General features: G+C 48.3%; 1 protein-coding gene across 18 annotated transcripts in view; it reads left to right on the top strand.

Annotated features, from left to right (window-relative positions):
* The window catches only part of plekha6 (pleckstrin homology domain containing, family A member 6), a 331,150-nt gene that overhangs the window by 296,761 nt on the left and 21,229 nt on the right, over positions 1-13,160 (top strand). For 17 of the 18 annotated variants that reach the window (XM_080209801.1, XM_080209802.1, XM_080209805.1 and 14 more), the window contains 5 exons: positions 132-212; positions 718-867; positions 2,459-2,560; positions 2,844-2,958; positions 5,597-5,733. In XM_080209801.1, coding sequence (XP_080065927.1) covers positions 132-212; positions 718-867; positions 2,459-2,560; positions 2,844-2,958; positions 5,597-5,733 — 585 coding nt within the window. The remainder of the gene's footprint in view (positions 1-131; positions 213-717; positions 868-2,458; positions 2,561-2,843; positions 2,959-5,596; positions 5,734-13,160) is intronic. The other variant, XM_080209808.1, reaches the window with a different exon arrangement.

A 13,160-nucleotide genomic window follows, 5' to 3' on the forward strand; every position in this document is an offset into this window, starting at 1 on the left:
ACTGAGAGAGCAGGTATAGCACGGAGTTATTTGATGGTGCCTTGATGCTTGCTAGATTTGCACATGTTTATCTCAATGCGATCTCTGTAACTGACATTTTCTTTATTTTTTTTTGCCGGGGGGGGAAACAGAAATTGTTGGGACGACTGTGTGAACAGAGCAAGAACCAGCGAGAGCAGGAAAAGTGGGTCCTGCAACTACGGAAAGAGAAGGTACAGTCAGTGCTTTTCATACCCTTTCCTTGTGTTTGCCACCTCAAGTCATTGCTTTATTGGAAGACACTCCCTTCAGCTACTTTGATTGCTCAGACTCTGCTTAAGTTGCAACATGTCCAGGAATCGGGGCTTCATTTGGATGGCTGGTTAGATGACTGCATGGCAGGGTGACACAGTGGTTGACACTGCTGCCGCACAGCTCCAGGGACCTGGGTTCGATTCCCGGCCTGGGTCACTGTGTGTGTAGCATTTGCACGTCCTCCCCGTGTCTGCGTGGGTTTCCTCCAGTTCCCCCCACAATCCAAAGATGTGTGGGTTAGATGGATTGGCCATGCTAAATTGCTGCTTCGTGTCAGGGGGACCAGCTCGGGTAAATGCATGGGGTTGTGGGGATAGGGTCTGGGTGGGATTGTGGTCGGTGCAGACTCAATGGGCTGAGTGGCCTCCTTTTGCACTGTAGGATTCTATGATTCTATGAAAGTGTTTTCCTTGTTCCCTCCAGGAATCTCTGGAAAATGCCTTGGAAAAAACCCACCGGGAGATGGAGGTGTACCACAACCAACCAGCGTACACTGAGCAACTGATGCAGAAGAAGGAGTCGCTACAGAATCAGCTGATCAACATTCGCGGGGAGCTCTCGCAAGCAACCACGGTAAGGGGGGGTAGTGCCAACGCGCAGTCACACGGGGAGCAATTGCTTTGTATCCGCAAGGCTCGACTGCCCTGGCGTTTGGAGGGAGATTGGTGCTTTATCCCGTCAAATGCGTTCAAAAGGATCGCCCGTCTGCAAACTGATGCAGGCAGCAGCAGGTTGTTGGGAGCTGGTACCCCGTCACTCGCATTCGAAACCGTGCACTGGGATATTTTACCTCCACTCGAGGGAGCAGTGTGCTCCGAAAAGAAGCTGCGAATTGCCCACAGTGGATCGGGCAAACCCAAATCCACTCCTTACTTGTTGCAAAAACCAAATTCAAATTCCAATTGAATCCAATTCATGGCCCCACAAGAGAGACAAACACGATCCAAGATAAGCCACTGCAGCCCTTCTTGGGTTTGATCTGACGCTTGGGGTGAAATTCTCCCAAACTGTGCAAAGGTCCTTTGACCCCGGGCGGGGATTTCCAGCCATGGGGCGAGCATTGCCAAAAAGTCCCAGCCAAGGTCTTAGCCAAAAGGCCAAGAAGGTTTGCCCGGTCCATGCTGAGCACTGGCTTTGTAAACTTTAAAGATAGAGTGAAACATATTTCAAAAGAAAAAGCTCTTAAATCTGTGCCTGGTGGGCTTGCGGGCAGCATAGTGGTTGGCAGTGGTGCCTCACAGCACCAGGGACCTGGGTTCGATTCGCAGCTTCGGGTCACTGTCTGTGTGGAGTCTGCACGTTCTCCCTGTATCTGCATGGGTTTCCTCCGGGTCCTCCCACAGTCCAGAGGTGCAGGGCTTAGGTGGAATGGCCATGCTAAATTGCCCCTTTGCGTCAGGAGGACGAGCTAGAGTAATTGCATGGGTTAAGGGGATAGGGCCCGGGTGGGATTGTGGTCGGTGCAGACTCGATGGGCCGAATGGCCTCCTTCTGCACTGTATGGATTCTATGGGCTGGGAGAGGTTCAGATAACAACCCTGCCTGCACAGGGGTGCTTCAGCAACTTGCAAGCAAACAAACCTAACTGCCAGACGATAGACAAACTAGCCTGCATTTCAGTTTAATTTATTTGTGTCACAAGGAGGCTTACCTTAACACTGCAATGAAGTTACTGTGAAAATCCCCTAGTTGCCACACTCCGGCGCCTGTTAGGGCACGCTGAGGAAGAACTTAGCATGGCCAATGCACCTAACATGCACACCTTTGGACTGTGAGAGAAAATCGGAGCACCTGGAGGAAACAGGGAGAATGTACAAACTCCACATGGACAGCCATCCAAGCTGGGAATCGAACCCCTGTCCCTGGCATTGTGAGGCAGCAGCGCTAACCACTGTGTGCCACCATGCTGCACTAACAACAGAGATAGTCACTCATCTCAGTGGTGAGTCCTCACTCCATTACCGTGAGTCCTTCTTTATTATTAAATTCACAACATACCGTTGGAAATGTCTCTGAAGTTGGCAACGAATTATGGATGTAAAGGCACCCAATAATTACCAAATGTACTTGATTATTTATTGATTCTTTTAAGCGTTGAGATTTTTTTCTAGAAGAAGTATTGACTTGTGTTCTGGTCCTGCTTTGTGCGTTGCATGCATTTTAGGCCTTTGCAAACACAAAGATGGAGTGCGATGCCCTCAAAATGGAGCTGTCCATCATTCACAATGACTTATGGGAGCAGCTGAACAGCCCCATGGGAACGCAGGTAAAACGGCCATAAGATCATAAGAAAAGGTAAACTGGTAAAATAATCAAATATCTTCCACAATGAGGAAAAGTTGGAGCAACGAAAGAGATTTAGCCCATTAATCATCACACCCATCCTAATTCCTCAAGACAACCGTGCAATCACTCCCTAAATCATTTTGCATTTCGCTTCGTAGCACTTTCCGCTCCTGTGGAGGAAGCTAATGGGAGGTGTGATTTCAATTGTTGGTTGTCGTGGTCACGGTAAATGAGTCTGACTTGGGCTTATGTCCATCTTTCAGGATGAACTGGGGCACAAGCACATTCAGAAGGAGCTGTGGAAGATCCAGGATGTGATGGAGGGACTGCGGAAGACCTACCCCGATCGAATTACAATGGAACCCATCAAACAGAATGGTACGGCATCTCCAAGAGCTGTGCACCCTCGTTGGCCCCTCAGTATTGAAGGAGGCCATCTTCGTTCATCATCCGGGTGTTGGGCTGAGGTGCCGACGCATCCCATCTCAGCACAACATGTTCTAATGCAGTAAGGATAGGCGAGTGAGGCTGGTTGGTAGTGGGGGGCATCATTCTCATGGTTTTACGGTGCCTTGAGTGGGATCTTCCTCTGTATGTTGCCATAGGTTTATTTGGGAGCAAAAGCCATTAGCTTTCGGAGTGCTGCTCCTTCGTCAGGTAAAAGAATTACCTGATGTAGGAGGAGCAAACGTTCCAAAAGCTAGTGGCTTTTGCTACCAAATAAACCTGTTGGACTTTAACCTGGTGTTGTGAGACTGCTCACTGTGTTTACCCCAGTCCAACACTGGCATCTCCACATCATGGTGCAATAGGCCCAATGACTGCTCTCCGAAGTACCTAAAACAGCTTTGGACATCCTGAGATCATGAAAGACCTGGGGGAAAGGGGTGGGGGGCAGGGGGGAGGAGGGAGGTGGCATCGCATCCCAAAGGCTGATGGGTAGGATGAGCTGGTAAGATCGCCTGAGAGTTCAGGTTCGTTCCCAATTTCTCACCTCTCCCAATCTTACTGGCACCGGATATCCAGCGCATTAGACCTCGCGCCCATTTCTGGCACGAGGCTGAATAAAATACTTCAATCAAATCAAAGAGGAGTTTAAATGAAATTAGCAACCTGGGACTCAAGCAGTTGCATCTGTGGCCTCGCTGGGAGAAGTTCTGTCTGGTGAGAAAAGCAGCTAGTCCCCATGAATGGGTAACAGTCATCATGGCCTTGCTAGTAGAACCAGAGGTCATTGACGGTAGATCAGGGGCTAGTGGGTTGCCCCTTGGGCAGTGTCAGCCTTGCATCCTGGCACTGCCCACCAGGTGCCGAGCAGTGCCAATGAGGTGGATCTTCTGGGGGTGGGGCCCACCAGGCTGGTGAGTGGGGTGGGGTAGGGGGCTGCTTCGCACTCCACAGGTGATCGCTGAGGGAGGGAGTGGTGGCTCCACTGCTACTCTGCAGGCAATCGAAGGTTGAGGGAGAGGGTCTCCACTGCCATTCCTCAGGCGATTCGTCTGGGCAGCGAGGGCAATACTTACAGGTTGTGTGGAGCTTGTGATTCATCATGGGGGACTGGGTCAAGGCTGGCTGCAGCAGCAGAGGCCTGACAGGTCTCTGAAAGATCCCTCTTTCAAATCTGTCAGGCCTCTGTTGATTGCCATTGGGCATGTGCAGCCACAGAGGTCTGGCAATTTAAGCTCTGCTCCCCTTCCCCTACAGGTGAGGAATGGTTTAGCCCATTTTTTTCTGGCACTTAGTGCACAAAATTATAAATTTGAATTCACTCAATAAAACAGACGAGAAAGTCTCCCATATTGCTGGCCTCCTCAACTTAGATTTTCCTTTGGTAAGATTCTCCCCCCCTGGAATAGTGGCTGAGGTGGAAGTTATTGTGGTTATTTGGTTATTATGTGTGGTTGTGGGTGTAGAAAAACAGTCTTAAGGAGGAAGCGCTGAGCAGATGCAATGATTAAACAGCTTCAATTCATGTCTGCCTTTTCCCCAAGGAATTGGAAAAACATCCACTTTTTATATTAACTGCTTGCCTTGGTCCTGATCACTATTCATTCACCTGCTGTCCCCTCACCCCTTCCCCCTCGCTCTGGAGAAGAATGAAACAGATCCAAAATATTGACTGGAATTCTCCAGTCCCACCAACAGTGCCCCCCCCACCCCGCTGTGTGTTTTCCAGCCGGATGGGGTGGAACCCCTGGGAAATCCCACTGACAGCCACAGGACCAGGAGACCCTGCTGCTGGTGTGCAGCGTGCTGCCTCCCACAACCGAGAAGCGCGTGGCTGGAAAGCCGGAGAATCCCGCCCTTTAACTCTATTTTCTTAATAAATAAAACCAAAAGAGAAAATGCTGGAAAATCTCGGCAGGTCTGGCGGCACCTGTAAGGAGAGAAAGGAGCTGATGTTTCGAGTCCAGATGACCCTTTGTCGAAGCTCATAGACTACGTAAAACTCTATTTTCTCCCTCCACAGATGCTGCCGGACTTGCTGAGTTTTTCCAGCACCTCCTGTTTTTTGTTCCCCCGCCTTATCCCTACCTCAGCATCGCTAAAAAACTGGACATTTTCACATTGCCGCGTGTGTGTGTGGGAGCTTGCTGTGCACAAATTGGCTCCTGCGTTTCCTAAATTAAAACAGTGGTCGCACCTCAGAAGTACTTCATTGGCTGTAAAGTGCTTTGAGACGTCCTGAGATGATAAACGACATTATTTAAATCCGAGTCTGTCTTTCTTACTTTTATTAAAATCGCTGCTTGGAATTTCACTTCTTTGTTAATCTGTCACAAATCCAGGCATTCTGCCCACTTGTAATCAGTCCCGGAAAGTCTAGCACTCTTCTTGCGTGAGGAGATTTCATGAGAACAGATTGTGATTAAATTAGGTAGTGTGTTTTACCCTATTTCAAGATCCGGGGAAGATTGGATAGGCTGTATGAATGGGGTGGGGTGTGTGGAGAGAGTATTGATGCTAATTTACGATTTAGTTTGTTTTTCTAATTGCGATGTGTTTTTTTTTGCAGTGCCGAGCGCCCAAATAGGCACCTTCAGCTCAAACAGCCCTGCCAGCCCCCTGAGCTCCAACAGCCTCACCAGCCCCATGAGCCCCTTCTCCCCCATCTCCGAATCGCAGTTATCAGCTCAGCAAATAGCCAGTGAGGTAAGCAGAGGGAGCAACACGGTGATTCCGGACCTGTGACGGACATACCAAAACCCAATTCCTTGAACAGTAACACAGCGGTTAGCACTGCTGCTTCACAGCTCCCGAGACCTGGGTTCGATTCCCGGCTTGGGCCACTGTCTGTGTGGAATTTGCACATCCTCCCAGTGTCTGCGTGGGTTTCCTCCGAGTGCTCCGGTTTCCTCCCACAGTCCAAAGATGTGCGGTTAGGTTGATTGGCCATGCTGAAATTGCCCCTTAGTGTCCTGAGATGAGTAGGTTAGAGGGATTAGTGGGTAAAATATGTAGGGATATGGGAGTAGAGCCTGGGTGGGGTTGTGGTCGATGCAGACTTGATGGGCTGAATGGCCTCTTTCTGTACTGTAGGGTTTCAATGATTTCTATGATTCACTGCTGCCCCACAGCACCAGGGAGATCAGTTCAATTCCACCTTGGGTGACTGTCTCTATGGAGTTTGCACGTTCTCCCCTCCCCATGTCTGCATGGATTTCCTTCGGGTGCTCCTGTTCCCTCCCACACTCCAAAGATGTGCATGTTAAATGCATTGGCCATGCTAAATTGTCCCTTAATGTCCCCAAGATGTGTAGGTTAGGGGGAATTAGTCGAGTAAATATGTGGGGTTACAGGATAGGGTCTGGGTAAGATGCACTACTGGAGAGAGCTGGTACATAATGGGCCGAATGGCCTCTTCTGCACTGTAGGGATTCTAATTTATTCTATAACATAGAACAGCAAACTTTGATGACATTGCCAAAGGACAGGTTTTTAGTGTCACGAGAAGGGAATTGTTATTAGAATCCTACAGCGCAGATGGAGGCTATTTGGCCCATTGAGTCTGCATCGACCACAGTCCCACCCAGGCTTTATCCCCACAACCCCATGCATTTAACCTAGCTGGTTCCCCAGACACGAGGGGACAATTTAGCGTGGCCAATCCACCTAACCCGTACATTTTTGGACTGGAAACCCGAGCACCTGGAGGAAACCCACGCAGACACGGGGAGAACATGCAGACAGTGACCCAAGCCAGGAATTGAACTCAGGTCCCTGGCATTGTGAGGCAGTAGTGCTAACCAGTGTGCCACCATGCTGCCCCATTAGATTTATTCTGGCTGCTTAATAGCCTCAGGTGTTCAGTTCCCTTGTACAGTTAGCCAGTGGTAGTGGGTTCAACCAGAAATGGAAAAGCAATTAAAATAATGAGATGTCAGTCCTAATATAAATTATATTTAATCCCTTTCTGGTCAGGGAGTATTGATGTTGAGACATCTTGTTGTGACTATTGATTTATAATTAGGTAGATTCGAGTAAACATTGAAACAATCTGCAAGGTCTGGTCCTCAGTGACCGGTTTAAAGGTTTAAAAGTATAAGAAATCAAGGGTTGGGAAAATGCATTTGGCCGACAAAGCCCACTCCCTCCGATCGCAGATCCAGCTCTATCCCAGTGAACCTCCTGGAGAAAATTCAGCCTAAATAGTTCTTGGTGGCCCAAAACTAACCAAGCAAAACTACACCGTGGCGGCACAGTGGCTGGCACTGCCGTCTCACAATACCACGGACCTGGGTTTGATTCCTGGCTTGGGTCACTGTCTGTGTGGAGTTTGCACATTCTCCCCGTGTCTACATGGGTTTCCTCTGGGTGCTCTGGATTCCTCCCACAGTCCAAAGATGTGCGGGTTAGATGGATTGGCCATGCTAAATTGCCCCTTAGTGTTATGGGAGACTAGCTAGAATAAATAGATGGGGATAGGGCTTGTGTGGGATTGTGGTTGGTGCAGACTCGATGGGCCATATGGTTTCCCTCTGCTCTGTAGGGATTCTATGATTCCTTCAATGCTGATCCCATCTTTACTTTTCAACGCAGCCTACTGTCCCCCAGTGATATCACCTTCCTGCCCCTGCCTTGCTCCATGCACTCACCCTCACCCTGCCCCCATGCCAAGCAACAGAGGACAACTGTGTCCAATAAATAGTTCATTATCTCGACCAATTATTAGAGCCCTGCGGTATGAAAAGAAAGTTGCCATAGTCCCAGATGGTGTGATTGCACTGGAAGGGGTGCAGAGCAGATTTATGAGGATGCTGCCTGGGATGGAACATTTAAGTTAGGAAGAGAGGTTGATTAGGCTTGGGTTATTTTCGTTGCAGCAGAGAAGACCTGATCGAGGTGTTCAAGATTGTGAGGGACATGGACAGAGTGGATAGGGAGTGCCTGTTTCCCTTAGTTGAAGGGTCAGTCACAAGGGGACACAGGTTCAAGGTGAGGGGTGGGAGGTTTAGGGGGCGGATGTGAGGAAAACTTTTTTAACCCAGAGGGTGGTGATGGTCTGGCATGCGCTGCCTGGGAGGGTGGTGGAAGCAAGTTGCCTCACATCCTTTAAAAAGTATCTGGATGAGCACTTGGCACATCGTGACATTCAAGGCTATGGGTCAAGTGCTGGCAGATGGAATTATCTGGAAGTTCAGGGTTCATAGACTATTCTCTCCTTTGAGGAAGGAGGGCTGACTGGTGGTGAATTAATCTCAGGTTCAGCACACCTCAGATGAGGGGCAGGATTGAGAAGGTTTTGCCTTCATGAATAACCTCAACCACTACGGGACTTGAACTCACGCTGTTGGTGTCGCTCTGCGTCGCAAACTACCTGTCCAGCCATCTGAGCTAAACCCACCCCCAATCAGGGACTAGTCAAACATTTAATTAGTTGATGGTCGCAGCTTCCACTGTTGCTTCTCCATTTCCATAACCCTTGCGAATGGGAAATGAAAGTTCCTTCTAACCTTGATTCGTTTTGTGTTTCCCCCTTCATCAATAAACCAGACACAACAAAAGAGCAACTGGCAGCACTGGGATATAAGAGAGCAAAGGAGCAAAAGAAAGCAAACACAGCAATTAAAAAGTGTTAAGAAACAAAGGAGAGGAATGCCAATAAAAACGAAGGAATTGCAATCCCGTTACTTGCCAAACAGTAAATTGGCAAATTATCCCAATGTTCCTGGGGAGTTTGTCATCTTAATACTAAATGTGTACAATATGGTGTTGGCAGACCTCCTGGTTACTGCCTGTGAGTTTTTTTATTGCACTAACAGGTAGGAGATCAGATGTGGCCTTGGATGCGTAGTCTGGCCTTTCATAGAATCATATAGCACAGAAGAGGCCCTTCGGCCCATTGAGTCTGCACCAACACATTAGAAGCATCTGCATTGGCATTTTACAACCTTGTAGGCGAGGCTCGTGAAATCCCGCCTGAGGACAACGGAGAATCCCGTTCTGTGAGTCTTGCCCGCGAGGCGGTAAAATTCCGGCCCTGAACTCCTACCTAATCCCATCACTTGGCCCATAGCCTTGAATGTTATGATGTGCCAAGAGCCCATCCAGACATGTTTTTAAGGATGTGAGGTAACCCATCTCTGCCACCCTCCCAGGCAATGCAGTCCAGACCATTACTGCCCTCTGGATAAAGAAGCTTTTCCTCACAACCCCCCTAAACCTCCTGCCCCTCATCTTGAACCTGTGTTCCCTTGTGACTGACCCTTCAACTAAGGGGAACAGCTGCTCCCAATTCACTCTGTCCATGCCCCTCATAATCTTGAACACCTCGGTCAGGTTGTCCCTCAGTCTTCCCCGCTCCAGCGAAAACAACCCAAGCCTACCCAACCTCTCTTTCTAACTTAAATGTCCCATCCCAGGCAGCATCCTGGTGAATCCCCTCTGCACCCCCTCCAGTGCAATCATGTCCTTCCTACAATGTGGCGACCAGAACTGCACACAGTACTCTAGCTGTGGCCTCACCAAAGTTCTATACAACTCCATCATGACCTCTCTGCTTTTGCAATCCATGCCTCAATTGATAAAGGCAACAGTCCCATATGCCTTTTTCACTACTCTACTAACATGCCCTTAGAAATCATTGAAACCCTACAGTGCAGAAAGAGGCCATTCACCCATCGAGTGTGCACCGACCACAATCCTACCAAGGCCCTACCTTCATATCCCTATATATTTACCCATTAATCCCTCTAACCTAAGCATCTCAGGACACTAAGGGCAATTTTTTTTTAATATGGCCAATCAACCTAACCTGCATATCTTTGGACTGTGGGAGGAAACTGGAGCACCCGGAGGAAACCCACGCAGACATGAGGAGAATGTGCAAACTCCTCACAGACAGTGACCCAAGCTGGGAATGGAACCCAGATCCCTGGAGCTGTGAAGCAGCAGTGCTAACCACCGTGCTACTGTGTTACCCTAGCATCCTTCTACCTTCAGAGTCCACATGCCCTAGACGTCATGAGGTGATTCTAGAGAATCTGCAAGGTTTCTATCTCCATTGGCGTGGACAAACACGCCAAGACCTCTTTGTTCCACAGAATTTGCTAGTGTCCTACCATTCATTGAGTACTTCCTTGTCAAATTACACCTTCCAAAGGACATCACCTCACACTTTTCAGGGTTAAATTCCACCTGCCACTTATTTGCCCATTTGAGCATTCCGTCCAAATCTTCTTGTAGTCCAAGACACTCCACCTCACTGTTAACCATCCAGCCAATCATTGTGTCATCTGCAAACATTCACCTCCAGGACCTTGGTCAGGGATTGGAGCATGTGGGAGAAGGGGGTGGGGGGGGGCGAGGGGGCAGAGGGTTTCCTGGGGACCACTCAACCGAAAGTGATGGGATGAAAATCTTCTTCACCTGTATCAGGATGGAATAAGTTTGCAGGGAAAACAGTCTCATCCCAATTCCGACTGGGAATCAATCTCCAAAAGTAACAAAATAGTGCTTATTTACAAGGATCATAAGGATGATTGGGCATTGGATATCTTACACTGATTAAACAGGGGTTGATATTATGTCATAGGTTATTAAACCCTGGACATCATGAGGTGATTCCAGGGGAACTGCGAGGTTTCTATCTCCGTTGATTTGCCCAATTTGTCATTTCCAGTTCCGTATTCCACGGAAAGATGAGATCCCTGGTTTCCTTTTGGGTAGCTGGCACTGTCATTCAGAAACGAGGGTGTGAAGTCCTGGATCTGTGTCAGTATTTGCGAGGGCTCCCCACATGAAAGAGTTTGAAAACTGTTGTTGCCTGGCATGTTGGAAAGCCACAGCATGTAAAACGTGTCGGTGCAGAGTGGAAGGAGTTTTACTCTGAGCTGGCTTGTACAATACCTATCCTGTGTTCCAGCTGGGTTCAAAGATAAGGAGTGTATGAACAACAGTGGAGACATGATAATTAGTCGAGGCCTCGTTCTCTTTGTCTCTGCCCAGTGACCACAACTAAAGAGTGTGTATAGCTAGAATGGGTTCAATTGTCATGCCTCCATGTTCACGTAGCCACGTATACTTGCTGGCGAGGCATGTACATAATTTTTATTTATTCATTAATTTTATGGGATGTGGATTCACTGGCTGAGGCAGCATTTATTTCCCATCCCTCCATTTCAGAGGGCAATTGGGAGCCAACCACATTGACATAGGCCCAACCAGATAAGGGCAGCAGATTTCCTTCCCTAAAGGGCAGTAGTGAACCAGACGGGTTTTCACAATAATTGGCAATGGCGTCATGGTCCAAATTTTCTCAATGAATTCAAATTTCGCCATCTGGGTCCCCAGAGCTTTACTCTGGGTCTTTGGATTACTAGACCAGTGACAACACCACCCTGCCTCTCCTTGATGGTGACAGATACCTGACTACCCACTGCCCACTCAACAAAACCCTAAGATGTCAGGGATCTTCAGTAAGAAGAGAAGTCTTCCAAGTCCCGTACCAGCTACCATGCACATCAATGAGAAAAGGTCCGAGAACATACATCCCAGGTTTTCAGTATTCTAAGCTGCTCCTTGAAGCTTCATTTCAAAGGGGAAGTCCCCTAAAGACTAACGTCCTCTTGCTCGCTCACTGTCTTCCTGGCTTTGCAGTTATTCTTTATGCTTTGCTCGCTCTTTGTCTCAGGAAAGCCGCCCGCCTCGACCTCCCCTTCCGCAATCCTACCTGCCGCAAGGGCCGTTGCCCGTAGTCCCTCCTCTCCCCACTGAGAGCAGCCTCTGGGCCTACTCTATCGACGACATCTGGGAACAGGCGGAGAAAGGGAAGACAGCCTTGGACACGAAGAGAATTGAAGGAGGCACGGCAGTAAGTGGCTGGCCAGGCCACTGTCTACATCAGTCCCAAAGTCTTGTGGTTTCCCATCTGTTTCAGTCCTGCTCATGTGATTTCGAGGCATGAAATAAGTAGGATGCAAAGGAATGAGATGCAGCATTGGCACTTAGAGTTCAGTGAGGCCTAATGGCTTTCGATTGTACTGACATGGCTCCCTCATGCATCTCAGGACAGTTGATGTTCTCACCCAGTATCTCTGTACAACAGTAAACTCCAAGTAAGGTTTCCTGGACCTAGACTCTCTAAAGTTCTTAATGTGATTGCAGACTATTGCTTGGAGAGTCATCAACAACAATAACTTTCATTTATATAGCACCTTTTAACATAACACTTCAAAGGAGTGTAAACCAACACAATTTGAAAGCTGAATTGCATTAGGAAACAATTAGGCTGGGTGAATGAAAGCATGTTCTGAGCAGTAGGTTTTAAGGAGCATCTTAAAGAGAGAGAGAGTGAAACTGAGAGGCTTAAAGAGGGAATCCCACAGTCCAGAGCCTAGGTAGCCAAAGGCAGAGTGAGGCAGTGAAGATCAGGAGGCCTGAATTGGAGGAGTGCAGAGATCTTGGAGGGTTGTTGGGCTGGAGGAGATGACAGAGTTAAACTGATCGTGAGGGCTTTGAAAACAAGGATGAAGATATTAAATTTGAGGCATTGCTGGATCAAGAGCCACATAAGAACATAAGAAATAGGAGCAGGAGTAGACCATCTAGCCCTTCGAGCCTGCCCCGCCATTCAATAAGATCATGGTTGATCTGAAGTGGATCAGTTCCACTTTCCCGCTTTCTCCCCATAACCCTTAATTCCCTTGTCTATCAGAAATCTATCTATCCGTGACTTAAATATATTCAACGAGGTAGCCTCCATCACTTCAAAGGGCAGAGAATTCCAGAGATTCACCACCCTTTGAGTGAAGAAGTTCCTCCTCAACTCTGTTCTAAACTGCGCCCCCCACCCCCTTATTTTGAGGCTGTGCCCTCTAGTTCTATTTTCCTTTCCAAGCGAGAAGAATCTCTCTACCTCTGCCCTATCTAGCCCCTTCATTATCTTGTAAGTCTCTATAAGATCCCCCCTCAGCCTTCTAAACTCTAATGAGTACAGGCCCAGTCTATTCAATCTCTCTTCATAAGCTAACCACGGTAGGTCAGAGAGAAAGGGGTGATTTGTAAATAGAAATGTGTATTAAAAATCAGTCACAAATTGACAATCAGAATCCCCTTATTTCATGCCTCTGTGTTGTAGT

Source organism: Carcharhinus amblyrhynchos, chromosome 22 (assembly GCF_965287045.1).
Source record: "Carcharhinus amblyrhynchos chromosome 22, sCarAmb.v2.hapA, whole genome shotgun sequence".
Taxonomy (NCBI): domain Eukaryota; kingdom Metazoa; phylum Chordata; class Chondrichthyes; order Carcharhiniformes; family Carcharhinidae; genus Carcharhinus; species Carcharhinus amblyrhynchos.